This window comes from Eublepharis macularius, chromosome 3 (assembly GCF_028583425.1).
Source record: "Eublepharis macularius isolate TG4126 chromosome 3, MPM_Emac_v1.0, whole genome shotgun sequence".
Taxonomy (NCBI): domain Eukaryota; kingdom Metazoa; phylum Chordata; class Lepidosauria; order Squamata; family Eublepharidae; genus Eublepharis; species Eublepharis macularius.
The window spans coordinates 47,216,748-47,243,521 of record NC_072792.1 but is presented as its reverse complement, the minus strand read 5'-3'; the positions used below and the strand labels follow the sequence as shown (position 1 = coordinate 47,243,521).

The 26,774-nt window shown below is 45.8% G+C and overlaps 1 protein-coding gene across 1 annotated transcript in view; it reads right to left on the bottom strand.

The window, feature by feature from the left end:
* Positions 1 to 3,740: 3,740 nt before the first annotated feature.
* Positions 3,741 to 26,774, bottom strand: part of TMEM255B (transmembrane protein 255B) — a 63,127-nt gene continuing 40,093 nt past the window's right edge. Inside the window, exons 5-8 of the mRNA XM_054974408.1 lie at positions 24,117 to 24,197; positions 11,021 to 11,106; positions 8,850 to 9,009; positions 3,741 to 3,908 (exon numbers count right to left, since the gene is read on the bottom strand). Coding sequence (XP_054830383.1) covers positions 3,741 to 3,908; positions 8,850 to 9,009; positions 11,021 to 11,106; positions 24,117 to 24,197 — 495 coding nt within the window. The remainder of the gene's footprint in view (positions 3,909 to 8,849; positions 9,010 to 11,020; positions 11,107 to 24,116; positions 24,198 to 26,774) is intronic.

The following is a 26,774-nucleotide window of genomic DNA, read 5'->3' as shown; positions in this document are numbered from 1 at the left end:
ACACTGTCTATAGTAATAAAGCAGCCAGAAGTCTGTTTCTGCCCACCTGTAGTCCCCTTTCCCATCCTGCGTTCTTTCAACTTGCTCACAGAGAAACAGGCACATTTGTCCATACCCTTTCACCTGAGTTAAGCCTATTAAATCTTTTCAACAGCTGCTTGGACTTGCTGACAGTCTTTCCTAGATCAAACTGGACTCAGGTACCCTCTCGGTGTCAACTGCCAGTTTCCTTGTTGATCAAATTTCTGGTTAATCACCCTTTCCCCCATCATGAATGTTCAGAAGGCTACAGTCCCAATTGTTAAAAAACAATGTCTCATCCTAGGTTTTGTTTTACTACACATACGCACACACAGCTGTCCTATGGTTAAGTGCAACCATTCCCAGAGCCTGGTTAGTGGCATGGTCATTAGGGTCTGAAGCCAAGTGCTGGAAAGCCTGAGGTTTGGGTAGGGCTTTTTTTCTTCTTTATGTGAGAATTTTTTTACCCGTAAATTATTTTTCAGCAAGCCTTTAGACTTTGAACTGCCTACTGTGTCTTGAATCAATAACTCTCATCAAATTATATGTTATTAAAGGGATGAAAATACAATTAAAACATTTGCCAGTTCAGTTGCTTTCTCATAGCACCCCAGCTGATGCACGGAGATATGCTGTCTTTTCTGAGTCCACCAACCCTAAAATGGAAAACGGAGTGAGTTGGATTCAACCCAGTGAGCAGGTGAGTGGGATATGTCATAGGTAAGCCTGATGTACTAAAACAGTGATACAGTGGGTAGATACAGAGAAATGTCTTGTTCAAATCACTACATGTAAATTGTTATCTATTGCCCTGGTATGAGTGGTGAACAGTATCTGCAAGCACTGAACTACTCAGTTAATTTGCCAGTGTGAAATGAACACCAAAGCATGTTACTCATTCTTTAATCTGTAAAGTCTCTTGCTGCAGATTGACTGAAATGAATGCATCTCTTTTTCTTCATCATAAAATCTTTAGGTGCTGTGTGGGATTCCCACTGGTGAAAATACGTGAATGGGGTTCTCTTTAACGAATTAAACCAGTTATGCTGCATGGACAAAAGCCAAGTGGGACAGGGGCTGTAATAAGGAGAAGAATTCAATGAGATGGAGTTTTTTTAAAAAAAAGCTGGCTGGATCCCGCACACTCTTCAGATAGTGTGCAGTGTATGTGGTATTTGGCTTTGGCTGCACACGGAGATAGAAAAGGGCTTTCTGAGTGATTACTTGCACTGTTAAGTGAGGTTATAGAAAATTATGTGCAGGACTACCGTAGATAATAGCAAAGTTAAACATGAATGTTGCACACCAAGAGAGAAGAAAAGCGATGTCATACTTTTGCATTTTCTTTTTCAGCACTAAGTATGCGTTATTATTCAACACCAGTTGCTCAGCCATATGTATTGCTTCCCCCCTGAATTTCCCATTTATTGTAAGATTTCCTATTCAACCTTTGGCTGTTCTATACTCTCTCTCTCTGATTTGAAAAGTGTTGGCTATTTTTCTGTTCCTGTTTGCTTCTGTCTGTTGCCATGCCTTCTACATTCACCTCAGGACTTTCATTTCCTTGGCATATTTTGAGAATATCTAAATTTGAAGATGGTAGACTGGGTGATCACTTTAGAGGTTTTCTGTCTGGCCCTTAGAGCCAAACTACAAGTGACGCCTGACACTAGTTGGACACTTGTCAGCTTCCCTCAAGTTTTGATGGGAAATGTAGGCAGCTTGGTGGAATGTTGCACAAGAGACAGTTGAATAATCCATTGGACAGCAGTTGGAGAGCCAAGCTGCAAGACCAGGATGCCTACATTTCCCATCAAACTTGAGGGAAGCTGACAAGTGTCCAACCTGTGTCAGGCATCACTTGTAGCTTGGCTCTTAGTCTTTGTGATTCCAAAGTCCCGCCCCCCAAACTTTAAACAAAAGATAAAGGGCTTTATAAACTGTATCTCTTAGGTGTGAATAATGACAAACTTTATGTACCAAGAATAAACGCTGCATGGCTTGATGAAGCTGTAGAGTATGGAAAAGATAGCTTTATTTTTGATAGTATTAGCTATGATACAGCACAGTCTATTCACACAAAAGAACAGCCTCAAATCTTTTAAAATAATTTGATCATTCAATATTTACCCTTCAAAAAAAGTACATACTAAATCTTATCTGAATGCTTTCTCTGTCCTTTCCATAACATGCATAGACTTAAAAAGTACAAATATATTACACACAGCATATTTTATTGTAAAATAAGTGTCACAATCTTTTGGAAGACATCTTTACCCAAAAGAAGATACTAACAGTGCAATTGTAAGCAGAGTTAGCCCATTGATTTCAATAGGCTTAGACTGGAGTAACTCTGTTTAGTATTGCACTGTAAATCAACATTAACACGGGAAGGGAAATCTTTCTCTTGTCATAGCTGACTGCCTCTCTGTACAGTGGAAACTATTTGAATTCTCTAAATTGGAGCTAAAAGGCAAACCTAACTGCCATTTAAGTATAAGAAACTGAAAGTAGGCAGCCAGAGTCCTGTGCCCTGTTGCAGAAAGGATGATCCACACACAAAATGGTTTGTATTGCAGATATGCACCAATATTTCCATTCCATGTGGATGGAGACAGCCATTCCTATCCCTCTTGCAAGACAGATCTAAATGGACATTACCATTCACTGCCTTGGGGCACTAGACAGTGTGCGTGGCTCTTTCTTAAGCAGAACTCTGCTGTCTTTCAAACATATATTTTAAAAATAGTTATGGGTTGGGAGGAGCGAAGTCATGATTAGAGATGGACACAATCCAAAAAATTTTAACGATCCAGCAGATTAGGGATCGGCGCCGACAACGATCCCGAATTAACGACCTGCGCCGATCATCTCCCATTCCCGAGCTGTGCATCGTGCATCGTGGATGCCAAAGCAGGGCACGCTGGTATTATGTGGGAAGGTGGGTGATGATGGTGGCCGCCAGGCCTGGCGGGCACGGGGAGGCGGCGATGAGCCGCCTCCCCTCAGGTCCCATTCAGCAACACAGGAGGTCTGTGTTTGGCCGTCAGAGCTGCCTATCGGGGTTTGCAGGGATGAGATTGGAGTGCCCATGGCTACAGAACACCCCCTTCCCCCTCCCTCCCCTGGGTGTCTTCTCCCAACTGGTGACTGCTTTGCTACTCCGTGGTTGGAAGGAAGCCCTGCTGATCAAGGAAAGCTGGGCTTCCATTCGCGTTTCCAGGGTGACAGAAGGAGGGCAAACAGAGCTCAGGCATTCCCCTGGCTCCGTTGCCAGGGGAATAGATTGCTGGTGCCTGAGTGTCTGGATCCCCGATCCGAGCCCGAACACCCCGATCCAGGCCTCTCCCGATCACTGGATCGTTGGCCGTGGCCGATCACGATCCGCCAGATCACAATCACACGATCGCCATTATTGTGGGGGGGTTTCGATCATAATGCGGATCGTGCCCATCTCTAGTCATGATAGCAAAAAAGAGAGGTTGAAAATGACTACATGCAACCTTTGTCTGACTGATTGGTCTAGTTTAGAAGATACATCAGCAGTTCATTTTCATGAATTGTTGTCTGGTTACAAATGATTTGGGTATAAAGAGGACCAACATCATGCCACACAACATGACATCAATAGACGTTTGCTAGCATAGGCAGCACAGGTTCTGCCAGGTGGTGGTTTCTCTTTTTGAATCTACAGCCTGTTGATGATGGTTGTCTTCAGGTTATGGGACGTATGGTGGAGGCTTTTCACCAGACAGGAAATAAGTTGGTGTATACAATGGAGGGGCATTGGGAGGAAGACCATAGTTGGAACTGGACTGAGATGGTGGCTGGGTATCATCAGATAAGGAAATATCAGTAGATGAAGATGCTGGGAAATTGTTGTTGGGCTGTAATGAGACAAAAAATCAGCTTTCAACGACAAATTTCAGAGCCATATTACTTTGCAGTAGCCAAAGTAACAAGAGAAGCTTATAGTGCCTTGAGGACTGACAAATGGATTGTCCCATGACCATTAAGATGGGCTCTGGATCATGAAAGTTCATGTTAGTCTTTATGGCACCACAAGATACTATTGTGGGTTTCAGCTTTCAATGATTTATTGCCAATTAGATTTCAAGAGTCTTAAACATTCACAAATACGTGTACTGATTACATCACAATACTCAAGCACAACTTACAGGCTGAATTCAGAAGTCACAGTAAACCACAGTTTACAAGTTGTGGCTAATTGTGACATCTACTTGCAGTTTGGATTTGTGAAGCAAACTTTTTCTCATTTTGTGGTTTGCCACAATATAGTTTCAACTTTTGTTATGTACAAGTCCACTTTGCTGGTCCAATTTTTGATTCTCTGTTCTGTGCTATCTAAGAGTTAGAACTGTAACAGTAATAAATATTTCAGATGCCCCCCCCCCCTGCATACACAATTACAGTAAAAGGAGAAGAGGGTCTCGTTCTGCATATTTCTTGCACTGTGAATACATATAATATTGATCGATGAAGGATTATCTTGGAATGACCAGAACACATCAGAACTGACACAAGATCAGAAGGAGGGAGCCCCTTCCCATCACCACCCCCTACCCAATTGCAAATGCAGTCCAACAGTCCCACAGTGGACCAATTTACAGATTGCCACACAGTGGACAGTTTACAGATTGTCCCACACATTTACAGATTTACAGCAGTAAGGCAGAACTATTCCTGCACCTACCTGAAGAGGTAAATGATAGGATGGATAATGAGGAACAGCTGCTGTAGAAGGACAAAATCCAGCGTATGTTAAAATCTGCTGAGCTGGATTATAGAGGATCTGTGGTGGAGGAGCAGAGCTGAAGGCAATTTGGGACATGGGCACCTGTGCAACACAAGAAAGGAGCCAATACTATGTTAATTTGCCAAGCCAGATCTTCATCAGATTGTTTTTCTACATGTCCACTGGTGCATTACTGACAGCTTTCCCAAATAATGTCATAATCTAGGCAAAGTGTAATTCAAATAGTAAAGTTTTTTCAAAAATTGAAACTCCATCTCTTTCTTTTACCCAACAAAAAGATCAACTGCTTTTCTTGCTGCTTCAGAAACAGGCCCGCAAGCAAGAGATGTGAGTTGTAAGATTCTCCAGGCATCCAACTGCGAATATGCATGCTACTGAGTCCCCAGCAGATACCAATCAGAATGTGTTGAATAGCTTCCCATTTCTAGATATTCCAGGCAAAGTGATTGCCATTGTTAAGCAAATGCATTTCTGCAGCCGGTTGTAAAAAGGTTTTTCACATAATCAGAAGTTCCATTGTAGCAGTAGAACTGAAACGCATCAAGGTCATTGTGCATCAGTAGCTACATCAGGAAGACGTGATTTGCTAGAATATTTTTCTTCAGCTTTTAGCTGAGCATTTTCCATATAAACAACCTTGACAGAAGGAAGCAGAAAGAACCAAATGCAAACAGCAGCAATAAACCCAAGCCAGTCCTCTTCCTCAGTGGCCCTAATTAGATAAAACGAGGTGGGGGGAGGTCTTGGAGGAAGCACTGTAGAATTAAACCACTTTATGCCCACAGTCTGTGAGGGAAGTCTACAAATCTTGAAAGAAAGTTAGATTTAACATTGCTGTGTTTCCTCCACACACTAGGGGATGTGCTTCTTTCAACTCACCTCTCTAGCTGCAGATGATGAACACGTGGCATAGTAAGTAAAGGTGCAGGATCAAGGAGGGGAGACCCATTCACCCCTCCTCACAGCAACCATTTTACTGCCAGTCTAAGCCAATATCCAATTCACCCTTGCGGGGTCCAAAGCCATCTTTAAATAATGTAATCATCCAGCCCTAAAGGGTTTGATGCTACCCAGGACAAAACTCATCCTCTTACTTTACAATCCACATGTTTTGCCCTGTCTTGTGGTCTTCAGTCCTAACCCTTGGCCTTCCCCTAAGGAAAAACAATCTTATCAACTGTTATTTCAGCCATTTAAAAGAAAGCAAACTTGCAAATCAGCACTAATTTGGGTACCAGGAGACCCTGAAGGACCATTTTTTTTCTTGCACGGATTACAAAATATTTATTTTGCTCTGTCATTATTTTATGTTTGTTTGTTAATGAATTGCTGTAAATTGTTTCCCTGTTTTTTGCTAAGGGATTGGAATGCTTTATAATAGCCATATATATCTTTGAGCTGAGGAACAACCTTTGGGTCAGAAAGGGCTCTGCTCCTCTTAGGATGCTTTCAGTGTTGGTAGCCAAAAAGAGGAAAACATGGATTTGGGAATCTGCAACTGTTCCACATTAAGAGCAGAAGTAGGATTTGGATGTTGTACTATATGGGCCTTGTCCCAACTCTCTACAAAGAGCTGAATTTTATCCATAAATCCTTATCCAGGAAGAATAATTTGAAAATGTATGAAAAGGATTCTTCAACTATGCAGTTAAAGAATAGGCAAAAGTCTTCATTGGAATATGTTGAGTCTTTTAATTTGCTTTGTGCCATCGAATTGCTTCTGTCTTACGGGGATCCTCCAAAACATCCTATCACTAACAGCCTTGCTGCGATAATGAAAACTGGAGGCTTCTTTGAAAGAAATCCGTTATCCTTTCAACTCTTCTGTATAGTTCTTCAGTGTATTGTTTCCATCTTTTCTTTATTCTGTCTTGATTGGCTGTATTTCCTTGTTGGTCTTTCAGCATCTATCACGTGGTCTGAATTTTCATTTGATTTCCTGGATCTTGATGTGGCACCGGCCTCTTGTTCTTCCTTTTTTGTTGTTCTCTTCTGTTACTCTTCCCTGATTATTATAATAGTTCTCTTTGTCTCAGCATGCAAGTCACTGAAAGCTGCATTTAGAATTCTGACCCTATTTCTGTCAGCTTTTACTTTTGTTTCTTGTCTATCTTTAGCTATTTCAACAGTTTCATCAGTCATCCATCTATGCTTCTCTTTTCTTTTGGCTACAGGAATAATCCTTGCACATTCTTTCTTAATAATGTCTGGTTTCAACTCACAGTTCTTTTGGTTCATGATCAATTAAACTTAGTAATGCAAATCTGCTCTTTACGTGGTCTTTAAATTCTTCGTTTTGACATTATGGTCCTTTTAGTATTTCTCTTCAGCTTTATTCTAATATTTGATATTAACAGTTTGTGATCCGTACAACAATCAGCTCCTGGATTGTTTTAACAGAGAGAATAGAGCTTCTACATCTTCTGCTTCCAGTTATGTAACCTATTTGATTTCTCTATTGGCCATTTAGTGATTTCCATGTCTATTAAGTTGCCTGAAGCATGTATTTGCAATGAACAAATTGTTGGCTTCGAAACATTCTGAGTTGCTGTCCTGCTTCATTTTGTAATCCTAGTCCAAATTTTCTGACAATGTTTGATTCTGCTTCATTTCCTCACCAGCTGAGATCCTCTTCTGCAGCCCTCTGTGCCACCTTCAGAGGTCAGGCAGGTGGCAAGCACAGACAGAACTTTTTTATTGGTGGTGCCTCATTTTTGAAATGCCCTCCCCGAGTCTTGCCTGGCACCTACTTTTCTTTTAGGTGCCTGGTTCAAAGGCTTTTAATGAAGAGGTTTTATCTTTTAAACTCTGCTTCTGGCTATCTACCTCATTTTAGGCTGTTCAATGTGTATTTTATGCTGTTATTATACTCTGGCTTATTTTAATTGCAATGGCCTGGGCTTTTTAATGGGTGTCTTTTAATGACTTTCTTTTAAATTAATGTGTGTTAATGCTTTTGTTTTATTATTTCAGCTGTAAGCTGCCTCAAGCTTAAGGAAATCACAGTTCAGCAATGGCAATAATTAAAGCTTTTTCCAGTGAAAAACACAATAATCTATGCAGCACACAGAATGCTATGACAACACTAGAGTTTTAATGCATCCTTCCAATTCAGGGCCACTTTCAGAAGATACTGTTCCTTGGTTGTTTAGGAGTCATTCCCAGGACTTTAGAAGCATGAAAACAGGTCAATACTGACGAAGGAAGAAAGGAAATGCTTCTGGATACTTGTCCAGCACATGATTCTCATAAATGTATCCTTATGAGTTAAATTTTAAGGCAGAAGAAAACTTATTTGATATTTAGGAACAAGTTGGGAAGTGGCTGTCAGATTTTAAAGGGCAGAGCATGCCAGTCAGAGATGAGTATATCACGTGGCTGTCAGTGGCAATAGAAAAAGCACGTGGAACTGAATCCTGAAACAACAAACAAAAAGAATTGACCAGCAGCATGCTAATCTAGCTCTAAGTGCTAGGTAGGTCTCCGTTTGTGATCTGTCAGTGCAATTCGTCAAGCAGCAAGACACAAATCTATAGAACCCAGTTTTGATAAGCATGTAATCCAGGGCAAAGTACACATTACATTTTGTAACAAGTTGACATTCACTTTCAAAAGACACAGGCATTATAAAAGTACAATTTTCCAAAGGACCACAGGGTGAGGAGAGGAGGGGCTTCTGCCTCCCTCTCCCAGCACCCTTTTCCCAATCCACAACACTTCCAAGGGTGAGTTATTTGCCTCATTTTGGAGCTGCATGTGCAGGAGAAAGGAAAACAGTGAAGGGAGAAGGTAGGAGCCCCCCTTGAGTCCCTGAGGACCTTTAAAAGGCTAACCCTCATGGCTGCTGTGTGGCTGTATCAGGGCACCTATGTTTTGTTATTATAACACTAACATGCTTGCCTAAATCCTATCACTCCACCATGCAAAGTTTGAAGCTTTCCTCCATTTAAGTTGGACGAAGGCTCCTTAGGTTGGAGGAACTTCCTTCTAGCCTCAGGTAGGATACCACCCACTCCGCAGATTTTTATTACTAGAACAGCTCAAGACTTACCACATCTTTAAATGCACCAAGTATTGCTGCGGTAACTATGCCAAGAAACAATCCAATGATGTTCAAGACAGTGGAGGACCAGAGTAGCCGGTACAGGTGAATCACATCCTGACAGCTGTTCACACCAAGGTACTCGTAATAGCTGGTGGAGTGTTCTGAGCTAGCAGGAACGAGGGGAAATCATGTCATAAGGAATTTAAAAAAGAGAGACCATATTCCCAGTCTCACCATGTTAAATTTCTCTCTTGCAGTGATAGTAATCAGAAATTTTAACTGTATTTAATGCTGCTAGAATTTAGGTGCCTTCCTCTGTTATAAAACGAACGGAACGTTCAATATTTAAAAAATAGTTTCTAATCTTCACTAAGGAAGGGCTTTACAAAAAGTGAGCTAGCTTTAGAGGCTACAACAGCTACAGTTTTGAATCACCTCCATGTTTGTATTGTATGCCATTTCAGGAAACATTTTAAAAATGTAAATTGCCTTGCCAGCTGTGCAAACACCTGCTGTATAAATCTAGGACTAGAGCACCCACCCATTTTTTAATAGCTGTAAACAGCACAGCACTATTTCTGCACAACAAGGTTATCCAATAGCTACAACCCTCCTAACAATAGAATGTAATCTGAAGGAGTGCCATACTAAGGCTAAAATGCAGCTGGGAGCCCGTTTCCTTTGATTATGCAAAAAGGCTCTGCTGTTTATATCTGGTGATGGTCCGAAAGTACATCTGGGCAGCCCGACTGAAATTAAAGCCATCCAAGTCTACATGGTCAATCAGCCTCCAGTAGCTGAGAAATTTCCGTTTACCTACTTTGCCTGCAACTTCACTTTGGAGCATTAAGTTTTACCCTTTTCACTGCTGAGAAGGCTCCATGCAGCCAAATTTGACCTTGTGACCATCGTTCATACTCAGTCATGGTCTCAAGGCTAGACCATCACAATAAACTATTTTGATTCTGTTCAGAAGCTTCAGTTTGCATACGTAGAATGTGGGAGCATTTCAATGGCTCACAAAAGCACCTTACAGGACAGTGGCGATATCTGCCCTGGCTAGCCACATAGTCACAATTCAAGTTAATGTTTTTATTTATAAAGCCCTTAACTGCTTGGACCCATGCATAAGAAAGGCTTTTTCATGTGTGATGTTTAATTTAGTTTGTACTTGTAAAGTGAAAACCAACCCCCATATTAGCTTGATATTACATCTGGTTTCTCTTTCATACTCTATCCCACATTCACATGTAGCACAAACAGAATTCAAGAGGGTGATCAGCACCTCTTTAACATCAGCTGTAGAAACTTCTCCCCATGTCCAGCCAAGCTCTGTAAGAACCTTCTCTTGTATTTACTATTTGCACACTATAAGGCACAGCCTAAAGAAATTCTCAGGACCAGCTCTACCGGACAATTACCAAAGCCTAAGGATCTCTAAAATAATTAAAGATCATCCTAATGGCTGATCTGGGGGGAGAGGTGGCATTTTTAACATCTGTGTTTTCTGCTACCTGCCCTGTGCCTTTGGAACAGGATGGGTTAGATATAAATAATAAAATATAAATATAATGGAATGGCTGCATTTGAGCCACTATTCAAACGGAGAGAAAGCAAGACAGTGAACTGGGTCAATGCTGGGTTGAAATTATAAATCAAAGCCAAGAGCAAACTAGAGCAATCAGTTTATCTAGGGTGTGTGAGATAGTAGAAGAACCCTGTGAGGCTATTTTCCAAGTGGCTTTTGTTCTGGTCTTTAGTAGAACATGAAACATCTTACACAAGTGCTGACATGCATATTTGTGTGGGAGGAAGGTTTTGAGCAAAAGAATTTAATGCACAGCAAGCAGGAAACAAGCAGTCTTCTACTTTCTTAGAACTGAACCGGGCCAGCAGAACGGGATATAACAGGATACACTGGTACATTATACTGGAGCACCCATTCTGGACAGATTATACTATTAGGAAGTTTCATCTGTGATCTCTCTCAGATCCTGTGGAAAAACATAAATGTATGACTACAAAAGTACAGCCTTTTTGTTGACGGTTGGCCATTTCCTAAAACAATGAATCTGAGACATTCTGTGGATTATATCACTTTTTTCCTTTAGTGGTGAAAAGGGCAAATTTTCGACTGGCAGCAGCTTTCTGACCAGCAGTTGTCCACAGGCACTTACTTTTCACAGTTGTACAAATCACAACAATAGCACGTGTTGCTCTTCACTCTAAGCTGGCATTTACTGTTCAAGGTGTAACATGTTACCTAGAGAAATAGGTGAAAGCAAGAAGTTCAGCTCTCAGTTGGAAGCATTTATTTTGCCCCAGTGGAGGAGAAGGAAGGAGCAGAAAGTTTCTGGGGCAATTGTGCCGAGCACTGGTTCTCAACCAAGTGAATCACACCACTGTCTGCAGCCTCTGTCCAGGGCAATCTTAACCATACGATAACTGGGGCAGCTGCCCTGGGTTGGGCAAATGCCCCAACCACCCACAGCCCTTTCCTGACCCCAATGGAGGGAGAAAAAAGAGGGAGAGCTGGTGGAGGCTGTGCCCACAACCCATTCAGGCCTCAGGCAGCAGCCAGCTTAGCAGCCGCTGCACACACCTGAACATTTTGCATAGAGAAGCAGGCAGTTCTTCAGATATGTTGGTTCCAACCAAAATAGGGCTTTAATGTCAACACCAGCACCATGAATTGTGCCCAGAAACAGAAACTGGAGCTAATGCAGATGGGCAAAGACTGGAGTGATAGGGTCCCTATAGCCTATTCCATTCAACACCCTATCGGCAGTGTTCTGCACCACTTGAATTTTCTGAACCCTTCTCAAATGTAGCCTTATGTAGAGCATATTCCTGGAGAGTTGAAAAGTCCATTGGACAGCAGTCGGAGAGCCAAGCTGCAAGACCAGGACGCCTACATTTCCCATCAAAACTTGAGGGAAGCAGACAAGTGTCCAACCTGTGTCATTCGTCACTTGTAGCTTGGCCCTGAGAAACAGTCTCCCAGCACCACCTTCTGAAACCTACCCTCCAGGTACCATTGGAACCACTGGAGAATGGTGCCTCCCAAACCCAGCCCAGCAAGGTGGGCCAGAAGGATATCATGAACAATGATACTGATGATAAAAGCCCTGAAAGGTTCAAAGAATCAACAGAATATTACTCTCTCTCCCGGCCTAAATGGCCACCATTTTCACAGGACTACACTCAAATGGCCTGATTGTCCAGTAGTTCCTTGTGGAAATGCATGTCTGAATAGATACAGGAATCTCTCTGCCCACAATAACTCCTCATTTACTTCAGTGGACAGAGAAAGTGCTGTTTGTACAAAGTAACATATGTTGCCATAATGTGAAGTAAATAGTAAAGCCAGCTAATGAGGACCTTCACAAAACTCTGTAAAGCAGTGACCTCATCTACAACAGATGTGTTCCTATAAAGAATGATGGTATATTTTGATTAAAACTTTATAAGCAAAATGAACAGGATCCAACATGAACAAAAATAACCAAATCTTACTCAAGTGCAAGATTTTATTTTCATTGACACTAATAGTGCCATGTTAAATATGTCCATTTACTTCAATGGACTTAAAAGGGTGTGTCTTTGCTTGGAATAGCACTGTAAATACTCTTCTACTCCCTGAACACAAAAGGCAAATGAAAGTCACACTTTAATTATACAGCAAGTGTGTATTCATAAACACTTAAGGTGAAGGGGGCATATATCATTTCTGTTTGACTCAGCAGGCATATTACAGTATTCTGCCAACTTGAGTTGCCAGGGAGCCTCCAAAAGAAACCAGACAGGGACCTTGGCACTCATCTTTTAATAACAACAACGACAAAATTCAAGTTATATACCATCCTTCAGGACAACTTAATGCTTACACTCAGAGCGGTTTACAAAGTGTTATGATTATGGAGAGCCAGTTTGGTGTAGTGGTTAAGAACGCAGGACTCTAATCTGGAGAGCCGGGTTTGATTCCCCACTCCTCCACTTGTAGCCAGCTGGGTGACCTTGGGCTAGTCATGGCTTTCTGGAGCTCTCTCAGCCCCACCCACCTCACAGGGTGTTTTGTTGTGGGGATAATAACAACATACTTTGTAAACCGTTCTGAGTGGGTGTTAAGTTGTCCTGAAGGGCAGTATATAAATCGAATGATGTTGTTGTTATCCTCACAACAATCACCTTGTGAGGTGGGTGGGGCTGAAAGACTCCTATAAGCTGTGACTAACCCAAGGTCATCCAGATAGCTTCAAGTGGAGGCGTGGGAAATCAAACCCAGTCCTCCACATTAGAGTCCTGCTGCTCTGAACCACTACACCAAACTGGCTCTTTTTCATGCATGCGCTATGCGTGCATGCTCTCCCAACTCCAGCGCGATGACGTCACTTCTGCAAATGACATCATTGTTGGTGCTCGCAGCCAGGCATTCCAGCTAGCCGCTTCCCCGGCACACAAATGGCTGGGCTAGCAAGTGATCAGGCCAGCTGGCCACTCCCCATCCAGGAGAGCGGGCTGGAAATGGGAGAGGAGGTACAGGCAGCACAGGAGGCTGTCAGGCCTGCCGGTCACTCCCCTGGGAGTGCTTTTAAGTAGGGGAGGTGGAGGCAGAGGCAGGGCAGGAAGACCTGCTGATGCTGTCACCAGCTCTTGCATGCCAATGGCCAGCCACTCCTCCCTACACACAAAAATATAGGGCATTTATATATCTGGTATTTTAACTGAGTTTCCTCTGGACAGTCCAATAAAAAACTGCCAACACAGGTAGATGACACCTAGTCATCTCTACTTCCATGCATCTTTCTCTTCAGTAAGTTTCTAATGTATGCTGAATCACAGAGGGTCATGTGTGCTTGCAAGTATGAGATGTGAGAGATCTTTGGCCTACTCTAATATTAAGAACCCTCTCCTATTAGAATGCCCAGGTGAGCTTGATCTCACCATTCTGTTGTTTCCAGTGGGGCGTCAGTCTAAATGAATTTGCTAAACTGTAGCCTTTATATTGTAATCAATATCATGGATTGGGATAGTTACATAATAAGGTGGTTAATAATTTACTCTTTATATTTATTCTGTATACTTGGGAATGAACCAGAAGGGAGACTGCAACCCAAAAAATCAGGAGACTGAGACGTAAGGAATTGCTGCTGGAGATCAAGATACTATAGTATTCCCCATTACTATGTATTGATATGAAAGTTGGACAATGAAGAAAGGTGACAGGAAAAAAAGTTGATCAATTTAAAATCTAGCGCTGGAGGAGAGTTTTACAGATAACATGGATGACCAAAAAGACAAATAATGGCTATGGTGGAGAGTGCCTTCAAGTCATAACTGACTTATGGCAACCCCTGGTGGGGTGCTCATGGCAAAAGACTAACAAAGGTAATATGCTATTACCTGCCTCTGCAGCACTGGTCTTCACTGGCAGTCTCCCATCCAATAACTAACCAAAGCTGACCCTGTTTAGCTTCTGAGATCTGACAAGATCAGGCTCACCTGGGCTATCCAGGTCAGGGTACAACTAAGAATGTTCTAGAACAAATCAAGCCTGAATTCTCTCTAGAAGCTAAAATGATGAAACTGAGGCTGTCTTTACATCACGAGAAGACGAGACTCATGAAAAGACAATAATGCTAGGAAGCATGGAAGGCAGTAGGAAAAGAGGAAGACCCCCAAATGAGATGCATTGATTCAATCAAGGAAGCCATGGCCTTCAGTTTGCAAGAGCTGAGCAAGACTGTTAATGACAGAAGGTTTGGGAGGGCATTCATTCATAGGGTCGCCATAAGTCAGAAGCAACTTGATAGTACATAACACACACACACAACTTATTGGGTTGCCAGGTCCCCTTACCCTCCTGGGGGCGGGGAGTGGGGGGACCTAGTGCTTACCTTCTTGCTTCTCCTCATGTGTTTCCCACATCTGTACATTGACATCACTTCTGGGAAGTGACATCCTTATGAAGGTACAGGGGCATGCACGCTTAGCAGCAGGCCAATTTAGGCCCATTTGGGGCCCAAATCGGCCTGTTATGAAGCTCAGGAATGCTCTCGGCGCAGCACATTGATGTCACTCCCATGAAGTGATGTTGTCGTGCCACCCCGAGAGTGTGCTCTGTTCCTGCACCTTTCCCCCCTCCCCTGCTGGCCAGGTAAGTGGGGGTGGGGAGAGTGGTGGAAGCAGGGAATCCCTCACCCCCAATGGGGGATTGGGATCCCTACTCTCTTAGGAGTCTGCATCTTAGAGCAGAACCACAAGTGACAAAAGGCACAGACTGGACACTTGTCAGCTTCCCTCAAGTTTTGATGGGAAATGTAGGCAGCTTGGCGGAATGTTGGACAAGTGACAGTTGAAAAGTCCATTGGACAGCAGTCAGAGAGCGAAGCTGCGAGACCAGGATGCCTACATTTCCCATCAAAACTTGAGGGAAGCTGACAAGTGTCCAATCTGTGCCTTTTGTCACTTGTGGATCGTCTTCGTCCTTCTGTGCAGCCCCACATTGGGACTGCGCAGGCGCAGGCCAGCCGCGGAAAAGATTTTTCTAGCTCTAAGAGATGTGAGGGGGACGTTCGGATCCACCGCGCATGCGCGCCGGTGTTCCCGCCAATTTTGAATGCATATATATCCGAACGTCCCCGGCATTCCCTCAGTTCCTTTTTCGCCGCCGTCGAAAAGGTTCTTATTGTCTAGCGTTCGTTTCAAGCGTCTCTTCGGAGTTTTGGATCGTTTCTTCTGCTGGTCGGTATTTTCCCCTTGTCATCTGTCGGGAGATACCGTTCATTATGTCGCAGACATCTTTGTTTAAAAAGTGTCATAAATGCGGCACTAAGATGACCCATTCGGACGGCCATGAGCTCTGCCTCATCTGCCTGGGCGAGGGGCATGTTGTCGAGCGCTGCTCCATTTGTATGTCCTTCACTCCGAAGGCAAGGAGTGATCGGAAGGCCAGGCTCCGTGCCTTCTTGTGGGATGCCAACCTTCTCCCCCCCAAGCCGTCAGGCTCTTCGGGAGATAGGCCGCGCTCCGCCGCTCCGTCACCGGCGCCGTCTCGTAAGTCGCCAGAGCCGCTCCCCTCGGAACCGACGGGGCAACCCGTTCCGGAGGCCCGTCCTGATTCCGGTTCCGGGGATCGTCCTTCGAGCCGGAAGGCCAAGAAGCGTTCCGCGCCCAAGCCGAAGTCCTCCTCCAAGCCTTCGGTTCAGGAGGCTGTTTCGGAGCCCCCGTCCAAGAAGGCCAAGGCGAAGTCGAGGGCCAAGGACCGTGCATTGTCCCCAGCTCCGACTGTGCTGCCTGGTTCTCCGGCCGAACCAGTCCTGATACCCGACGATGTGGTGAGTCTCCACACCCCGTCGCCTCCTTGCACGCCTCCTCCGTCGGTTCCCGAGGAGTTTATGCCGTTTCCGCCTTTCCCGGAACCGTTCCAATCTTTTGAGCGCTCCCTGCCGTCCGCCCCGGCGCCTTCAGAGGCCTCCGTTCCACTGCCGTCTACCTCGTCGGTTCCGATGCCTCTTCGCTGGCCTGCCCCGGTGCCTGCTCCTCTGCCCCCTTGCCAGCCGGTCGCGGGGGTTGGGAACATGACCTCCTGGCAGGATTTTGTGGCGTGGTTCCAGCAGTCGCTGCCCTTCCTGCAACATCCGTCGGTTCCGATGGTCTCCGTTCCGGCTCAGCCAGTCGGGCTCCCAGCACCCGCTCCTCCACCTCCGGGCTTACCTCTGCGACCGCCGGTTCCTGCAACTTATCCGTCGGCCCCGACCGCTCACCGGTCTTCGGTTCCGACGCAAACCTCGCCGGAGTTTTCGGATTCCGAGGATGATGAAGGTCTGGCGTCACCGTCGGAGTGCTCTTCAGACGCGGCCTCGGATCCTTCCCCGGATGACACCGTGGGTGGGCCCCGCTCATCGTCCCCGAATGACGATTACAGGCTATTCTCCGAACAAATGGTGCGGATGGCCGCCGCGCTGGAGATAGACGTCTCCTCCACGACCTCCAAGCCCAAGAGTAAGCTGCTGGAGGCGCTGTATTCCGGGTCCCCCGCGTCGGTGGCGTTTCCCCCTGTGGAGGATTTTGTTGATAACGCTCTCGCGCTCTGGCAGGCGCCGGCGTCCCTGTCCGCGACGGCAAAGAAGGTGGAACGGTACTACCGTTTAAAGCAAGATGATTGCCCGTACCTCTTCAATCACCCGAAACCCTCGTCGATCGTGGCTGAGGAGGGTCAGGCTCGGTTCCGTTCCGGTTCCTCGTCGGCCCCGGCGGACCGAGAAGGCAGGAAGCTGGATGGCGTGGGCAGGAAACTCTACTCATCCGCGTCTCTGGGATTCCGTATTGCCAACTTCCAGGCCATAATGGGATCCTATAATCTATTCCTGTGGAAGAGGCTGTCTTCTTACCTCTCCGACCTCCCGGAGGATCGCCGCCACCTGGTTAAGGCCCTCCAAGCCGAGGCCGTGAAGCTGTCAAAACAGCAAATGACGGCTGGCAAGGACGCCGCCGACTCTGCAGCGCGAGCGATGGCAACTTCGGTGGTCCTGCGTCGGCACGCCTGGCTCCGGTCCACGGCCCTGCCTCCAGAGAAGAAGGCGAAGGTGGAGGACTTCCCGTTCGAGGGGCCCCAGCTCTTCTCGGAGAAGACGGATGAGTCCCTCTCCCTGATGAAGAAGAATCAGCAGACGGCCAAGTCCCTCGGGGTCGCCCCCTCAGCCCAGTCGTCGGGTCCGAGGTATCGCTATGGTCGGTTCCGATCCTACCAGACCCCTTACCAGCCTTACCAGCAGCGTCAAGGGCGCTTCTTCTCGGGCCAGTCCTACGGTCACCGATCCTACTCTGCCCAGCAGCGTCACCCTTCCAGGCGCTCCGGCCGGTCCAAGGGCAGGCAACAGCCCTCTTCGCCCAAGCCTTCGACCTCGGCGCAGAAGCCCTCGGTCTTCTGACTGCGCCTGAACGCTCCCCCCGTTGGCCTCCGAGGGTGCTTCCTCTGCTGCCCAGTTTCTGGACAGGCTTCGACCTTTTTTGCCCTGTTGGCAACGTGTTACTTCTGACGCTTGGGTCCTGTCCATTGTGGCCCATGGTTACAAGTTAATGTTTACGGATGCACCCCCTCTCTCTCTCCCTCCCCGTTGTTCTCCATGTTGTGATGTTGTGTTACACAATAATGTTATGGAGTTGGTTACCAAAGGTGCTGTCCGGGTGGTCAATGTCTCTACTTCCCCATGGGGCTTTTACTCCAGATACTTCCTTGTGGATAAAAAGGGTGGAGGTTCCCGGCCCATCTTAGACCTTCGAGGCCTCAATGGTTATTTGAAGGCTGAGAAGTTTCGCATGCTGACCCTGGCGCGAGTCATGGAACTCCTGGAAGTGGGCGTCTGGCTGGCCATTCTAGACCTGAAGGATGCCTACTTCCACATTTCTATATTTGAGGGCCACAGGAAATACCTGCGGTTTGTGTATGGGAATTCTGTGTATGAATATACAGTGTTGCCCTTCGGGCTAGCCTCTGCACCCAGAGTGTTCACAAAGTGCATGGCCACCGTAGTGGCATACCTGCGGTCCCAGGGTTGCTTTATCTACCCGTACCTGGATGACTGGCTCCTGGTGGGACCCTCGCCTGACTCTCTCCAGGCCCATATTGCCCTCACTTTGTCCGTGCTGGCTAGGCTGGGCTTGGTGGTTAATGGGGATAAGTCTATCCTGACCCCAGGCATGGCCATTAGGTTTATTGGGGTCCATTTCAATTCCCTGCTGGGTAGAGCCTACCTGCCCCCTGACCGGTTGGCCAGGCTTTCCGCTTTGGCCCGGCATTTTATGCATTGCCGGTATCAGACTGCCCTTTTGGTTCAGACTCTGTTGGGCCTTATGGCCTCCACCACAGGGGTGGTTTTCTTTGCGCGCCTGCGTATGAGGCCTCTGCAAAACTGGTTTGTCCGGAGGTACAACCCCCTCACCATGGGTCAGCACCAGAGGTTTTCCATCCCCAGGGTGGTGCTGCGCTCTCTGGCCTGGTGGACTGTCCCTGGGAACCTGTCTGAAGGTTGTCCTTTCGGCCCCTTCCTAGCCGAGGTCACGGTTTATACCGATGCCTCCAACTTGGGATGGGGGGGGCGCTGTGGACAGCTTTCGGCTCAGGGCATCTGGTCCCCATCTGAGGCATCCATGCATATCAACCTTCTTGAGCTTAGGGCGATCCGTTACTCCCTCGCTTCTTTTGCAGATGCCATTCGGAACAGGAGGGTTCAGGTCCTGTCGGACAATACCACGGCCTGCTACTACCTCAACAAGCAGGGAGGGACGGTCTCGCTCAAGCTCTGCAAGGAGGCAACAACTCTATGGAATTGGGCCATGGTCAACAACGTCCTTCCCAGAGCCGTGCACATTGCCGGGGATCTCAACACCTCGGCGGATGCGCTGAGCAGGGTGTTTCTGCCTCAGCACGAGTGGTCCCTAAACAGGGTTTACCTCGACCAGGTTTTCCGCACATGGGGCACGCCGTTGGTCGACCTCTTCGCCACTGCCCGCAACAAACAGGCCCCGCTGTTCTGCTCCCGGGCCGGCATTGGCCGCCACTCCCTAGGGGATGCCTTCCAAATACCTTGGTCCCCAGGGCTCTTTTATGCCTTCCCGCCCTTTCCGCTCCTGTACAAGGTTCTTTCCAGGGTCAGGGCCTACCGAACCCGCTGTATCCTCGTTGCCCCTCGGTGGCCTCGCCAGGATTGGTTCCCCCTTTTGCTCTCCCTGTCCCAGGGGCGATGCCTCCCCCTGCCTCACGCCCCGGACCTCTTAACCAGGGACGGGGTGTGGCATCACGATGTGGCTGTACTGAATCTGGCTGCCTGGCTTCTGGGCAACCGGGAATGAACCTCTCTTCTGGGGTGCTTGGGGTGATCTTGAATGCCCGGAAACCGTCCACCAGGTTGTCCTACCAGAGGAAGTGGTCACGTTTTTCCCGGTGGTTGGCCCCAAAGGGGGTTTCTCCCTTTAGTTGCCCGCTCCCTGTCATCCTGGACTACCTCCTGGATCTCTGCTCCCAGGGCCTTGCGTTTTCCAGTATTAAGGTCCACATGGCTGCAATCTCTGCCTTCCATGAGCAGATTGATGGGAAGACAGTTTTTACTCACTGGCTTTCCAAGCAGTTCCTGAAGGGCCTGTTCAAGACCTTCCCTCCTAGGGCCCATCCCATTCCGCAATGGAGTCTCTCCCTGGTTCTCTCCCGGCTGATGCTCCAGCCCTTTGAGCCTCTATCTTCTTGTCCCCTACCTTTGCTCACTCAGAAGGTGGCTTTCCTGGTAGCGATCACGTCCTCTAGGCGTGTTGGGGAGCTGTCTGCCCTGCGGTGTGACCCTCCCTTCCTGCAGTTTTTCCCTGGTACTGTCATGCTCCACACTAGCATGGAGTTTCTGCCCAAGGTAGTCTCAAGGTTTCACCTACAGCAAAAGGTGTTCCTCCCTTCCTTTTTTCCAACACCTTCATCCCCAGGGGAACGAGCACTACACACATTGGATGTAAAGCGTGCTTTATTGTTTTATTTGCACCGCACCAAATGTTTCAGGAAGTCTCCTGCCCTGTTTGTGTGTTACTCTGGCCCTCGCAAGGGCTCACCTGCTTCTGCCCAGTCCATCTCTCGCTGGATTGTGTCTACGATTAAACTTTGCTATCAGCATGCTGGAGTCCAGTGTCCCTTGTTGGTTACCGCTCATTCCACTCGAGCGCAAGCTGCTTCTGCTGCCTTCCTACGAGGAGTGCCGCTCCGGGACGTCTGCCAAGCTGCGACATGGTCCACTGCAGACACTTTCATCAAGCACTATTCTGTGGATGTGCATGCACGACGTGACTCGGCTGTGGGCACAGCTGTCCTGCAGTCCTTGTTCAAGTAGACACTCACACCCGCCCCCATTGGTGAGATGCTAGTTACTCTCCCAATGTGGGGCTGCACAGAAGGACGAAGACGATAAACAGGGTTTCTCACCTGTAACTGTTGATCGTCGAGTCTCTTCTGTGCAGACACACATTCCCTCCCGCCTGCCCCGCTGTGAGTGCTTGGTTTCTTCCATTGTTTCTCCGGCGGCTCAGGTGAACTGAGGGAATGCCGGGGACGTTCGGATATATATGCATTCAAAATTGGCGGGAACACCGGCGCGCATGCGCGGTGGATCCGAACGTCCCCCTCACATCTCTTAGAGCTAGAAAAATCTTTTCCGCGGCTGGCCTGCGCCTGCGCAGTCCCAATGTGTGTCTGCACAGAAGAGACTCGACGATCAACAGTTACAGGTGAGAAACCCTGTTTTTCTGCTCTAAGTGGCTAGAACCGTGGACTTCAGTGCTTTGCTTATTGTATCATTTAATTCTTTCAGTAAAAAAGATGAAAGAGCTGAGCTTGTCTTGCAATAACTACTTAAAAGAACTCCATCTGTTTTATTTTTTTCCTCTCCTGCAAAAGCAGTGGAATAAACTATGACAGAATTTACAGGAAATCTCCACCCACTAACCTCCTCTCTCATCCCTTATATGCATTTTTAAGGAAACTTGCTTTCCAGTAAAATGAGGACTGATAATTCTGGCGGTTTGATAAAGAGTCAAGAGTTTGGATTTGAAATAAACAAAGCCAAAATTAATAAGTGTAGAGCATTAGCTTTAACATGTGCACAGTATTAATAATACCAGGTAAAATCCATCAGTACAGAGACAAGCAGGCCATATGGAAGTTTCTTAAAAGCCTGACCTTGATGAGTCTTCCCCAGGGAAGATTCTATGGTTGTACAGAGGCAAAGCAAGCCCCTGTTAGGGGACTCCAGAGCCTAATTCATGTAGAACAGGGGTGGGCAAAAGACCATCCAAACCACACCATCAGTAAGTAGGAAGGGAGCCTGAACATTTCCCATGCCCACACTTCCCTTACTCCTGAACTGCTTTGTCACCACTGTTTTCACTAGGATGGGATTCAAAGGCTGGATATAACTCCTACCAGGAGGAAAGTGCTTGAAGTTGTTAGGGGTGGGGAGCGGGGGGGAAGCATGAAGGGAGAGTTCAGGTGTCCCATCAACCTATAGCGTACTTTAAATCAAATGCACATTCCCTCTTACTTTATATGAATTTGGCATGACCCCAGTTGAAATATGCTGCTCGAACACTCAGTTTGCCCCTTAGTTTCCTGGAGCTATTAACTATTCCCATTTGCTGGTTCTGAGAGATGGAAAGAACACTGATGACGACACATGCCTGGCATGCAAGATGCACTGTTTGCATTTTCAATTTCAGTTTTTATTTCCTTTTCACCTCCTGCTACTGTAATCATCATTTTGGCACCCTTGTATATCCACCAACATTATCTATACCCCACAGATCTTAGCTTGGGCAAATCATCTTTGTTTGACCAGAGAGGCAGATCACATGGTAATCCAGGTAGTATGAACTCTATACAATTGAACACACCCACATTCTGTAATGAAAAAATTGAGCACATTTGGATTTGTCTCTGTAACTTCTAAGATCCTGTGTTTCAAAAAAACATTTCAAGGGTGTTGGTAATGACAGGAAATGGAATTAAAGAACAGAGATGGGGAGAAAGGTGGGAAAGTGATTATGAAATAACTGTTGAGGAGGAAAAGGGCCCTGGGACAGCATCCTTAGAGATGGGAGTCCTAATCTTCCCTGCCTGACTTCTAAGATTCCAAAATATCTTCCGCAAGTTTTTATGCTTTTATCCACAATCATAAAGAGTGAGAAACTTCCCAGGATCCCAAATTGTGTATCCTGTAATGTTTCCATGGTTGCATAGTAATCCTATTATGTGTATGTCAGTAGCCTTAGGGCTGCTTTAAACAGGAACGAACAACGTAATGTACACATGTATTTTTAGCTGCTTAAAGACATCTTTAAAAAGATACCCATTTAAATGCAAAGCCTTTTTAGAAAGGGAATGGGTGGTGGTGGGAAAGCGCCATCAAGCTGCAGGTGACTTATGGCTACACTGTAGGGTTTTCAAGGCAAGAGATATTCAAAGATGGTTTGCCTTTGCCTGCCTCTATATAGCAACCCTGGACAGCCTTGGTCTTTTCAGTGTTTGTTCAATGTTCTAGCCAATGTCCCACAGACAACCTCAACTTTAATATGTTAAAAAGTTAATCTGTCTTAAGACTCCAGAGATAGTCTTCAAAGTATGCAGGCAGGACATGAAGAAACTTCAGAAGTCAGACAGAGAGCAATGCATGAGTAAAGACAGTTCTTTCCCTCCTTCCATGATGAGCAGAATTAGCTACGCAAAGTAAGCAAAGATAATGAATGAATGAAATCCGGCCCTCAAGTTAGAATTGATTTATGGCGAGCCCTGGTGGGATCTTCATGGCAAGAGACTAACAGAGGTTGTTTGCCATTGCCTGCCTCTGCAACTCTGGTCTTCACTGGAGGTCTCCCAAAGATAAGCAAATATGATTAGTGTACATCAGTGCTTTTTTGTTTTCAAAAGGGCACCTATACTCATCTATATGGTTGCACTAATTTCCACCAATTCCCCCTCAAGACTTGAGAGAGCCCCCCAAAAGGTGCTGGGACTCAGAACCACTAAGTAACACCGGCGGGGGAGGGGGCAGTCCTAGAGTACTTAATTTCATTGTCACAGAATTCAGCTTTTCTTAGTGCATAGTTTGGGTTTATTTTGTTTACACTGAGTACACATCATCCTTTTGTTCAGAACAAACTAAAGTCTGCAAATATACTGTGCATAAAACATCTTGTAACAGGAACAGAAAAATTAGTCTGATGTCTCAGGTTTCAGTCAAAAGTCCATAGCCATGGAATATTCAGCTGATGGCTGCAGAACAAAAACAAATTATTTAAATTTATATATATATATATTTCTCCGCAATGGGAACCAACCTAAATACAAAATGTAGACATTCTTGGTTTGTGTAGGATCATTACAATGCAGAGTTGTGGTATTCAGGTAGGGTTGCCAGGCCCCCTCAACCTCCAGGTGGGGGATAGGGGCCTGGCACTTACCTTGGGGGAGAGGGAGGGTGTCCCCACCAGGGGTCTGGGATCCCTATATTCAGGCCAAGGTTAACCCATTATCTCGGGCACATGTTAAGAGTATTACCGTCAGTGAGTCTCAGGGGGAAAAGATTTGTCTCATGAATGTATGCCAAGGGATCATTATTTAACAACAATGGAACATAAATTACATTGATTCCAGTGCAAATATATGTGTACTCATCTATAGCAAGTTGAAAAGTGAACTTCCTCTTTGTATAGCTACAAATCAACTCTACCATGCTAATTTACCTCTGTCTGGTAGGCGTCATAGAGGAATCCTACTCCACTCGAATAATACTGGCATCTTTTATTATATAAAGGCCTAGGCTCCTGAAAGAAGAAAAGACCATTACAATAAAATAGTAAACAGAGCAAACCTAAGCAGATCTATTCAGAACTGTCCTCAGCCTGTTCAATAGGGCTTACTCCCAGGGGTATGTCCCTAGAATTGCACTGTTCAAGTCTTATTTGTACAGCACCAAGGCAGCAAATATAATCTCATCCCCTCCAATCAAACATTGTCAAGTTTGAACGAAGTCCATTTAGATTACTGGAAAGCCAGAAACATTCTGCTGTACATTATCTTACTAGCACACATTTGTCAGCTTAGAAACAAATTGAAATATATTGCAAGGAAGAGATATGTACCAGGCAACCAATCCTGTATATATGCACAGGATGACCTGAGGCCAAACTTTATTTGGAAATGTTGAAGCTATAGCAATGCAGATTTAGCCTGGCTCTCATTCAAGACTTCATAACTGTAATGAAGCTGTTCGTCTGGGGAAAATGTTACATCCCTGTAAATTTCTATGAAATTAGGGATCAAATAGTTCATGATGCTCAGTTACATGTAGTTTGTTTGACATTTAAAAAAAAACAAAGGTAACCTCAGAAGACACAAACTAAAGTGGAATACACCAGCACAGGGGAAAGGGTTCTAAACTATAGCCCTTTCTGGACCAGGGATATAACTCACTATCCCTGCAGGCAATCCAAAAGGCATAGAATTGGCTTGTATGTGGCTGGTTGCCACCTCTCATGTTTGGTCTGCATAGCCCCGGGTTTTTTTATGTACCTCGGAGAGCTCTTAGATCTGCAAGTAAACACCTACTGGTGATCCCTGGCCCCAGGGAGGCTTGGCTGGCCTTGACCAGGGCCAGAGCATTTTCTGTCCTGGCCCCAACCTGGTGGAACTCTCTGTTGGAAGACACTCGGGCCCGCCAAGATCTTGTATCTTTTCAGCGGGCCTGTAAGACGGAGATGTTCCGCCAGGCATATGGTTGAGGCCAGTACTGGATCCACCTAATTAGCCTCCCTGCCGGTCTCCTGTCAGTGGGGGGGAGTATATGATCCATCTGCCTCCCCAAGCTTGAAGAGTCAGAGGTTCACCAACCCACACCTCCACCCTTTTCTTCCCTTGTGTATGGTGGGCAGGGAAAGGGGGAAGGGTGTCCCATTTGGAATATGGATATCCACGAGATGTTATTTTATTGGTTTTACTTATTGTATCTTATTTATGATTGTGACCCACCCTGAGCCTGCTTGTGGGAGGGGGGGGTGCTAAAATCCAATAAATAAATAAATAAATAAATAAATTTAGTCCGCACCATGCCAAAATGAGTCAGGATCATGGATGCTTATGTTGTCATCACTGATACATTACAGCGCCACCCCTTTCTTCCTTTTTTTTTTTTTGGCACATGCACTGAATCAATGCATCGCAGGAGCCCTGGATGAACCTATTTCCTGGACTTCAACTGCACCACCCCTCCAAACCTTTCTTTGTTAATTCTGATTGGCTGATTTGCCTTTTTTTTTGCTTTTGTGCTTTTTTTCCCCTTATAAGGAACTCCACATGTGATTGGCTGTGAGAATTGTCTATTGACCAGCCAAACACTGGAAACAATAGCAGAAAGGGGGGAGGATTCACACATGAGTTTGAATCACTCGCGTGAACAAGAAAATGTTCTTTCTAAGGAACAAATAGACATAATATTTTTATTAAAAGATTTTATTTTGAAGTGATTATCTCATCAGAGCAGCAATGCATTGCTGGCTAAGCTCCATTCCTGTCTGCTTCTCTGTTGCTCCTAAGCATCTGTTTCTTCACCATGGGATAAAAAGAATCTAAGACTTGATATTAAAATCTTTATTTCTGATACCCAGAGCAAAAAGAATAAAAAGGGAACTCTCCCCTGTGTGCTTTCAAACCAGCGATTCATCAATCCTGTGCTGGACTTAAAACTTAAAAAAAAAAAGAGGAGAGAGGGGAAGGGAAGGGGGATGGAAAGGAGGAGAGTGGGAGTGGCTGGATAGATGAGAATAGCCAATCACAATTAAGTGGGCTGGGATGGGAGGGGGGGAAATAAAGAGTATGCATGGGGAAACAGCAGACCACAGAGCAGATTTTTTAAAAAGTCATGGTATAAGCGCTTCCAGGAAAACTGCATAAAAGCTGCATAGTGGCCAGAGTAACTATTCATGGGCCGAATCCACACTTCCCTATATTCCGCTTTTCATGTGCATTAATCGCGCTGGATTCTATCTCACAATGTCCCAGTCTGTGTTCACATCCCTTCTCTTACTGCTGCTGCTTCGCACTATACTTCATCCACATCCCTGGTAGAATCACGCAATACGGGGCAGGTTTAGATCCAACATCGCCGATGACGACATCACATTCATTTTTTCCCCATCAGATTTCCACTATAGCGTTTTTTTGCTAAATTGCTATGGCAAGGCCACACCCCTATGATGCCTGTGATTGGTTAATGTTATTCTATGCCTTCTTCTTTGAAATCCATTGGACCATTATTCTGGCAGGCTAATTTGAACTGATATTTAAGGTGGGAGTGATCCAAACTCTCCAAATGGGCAGACTAAATATTTGACGCTTGAATGTAA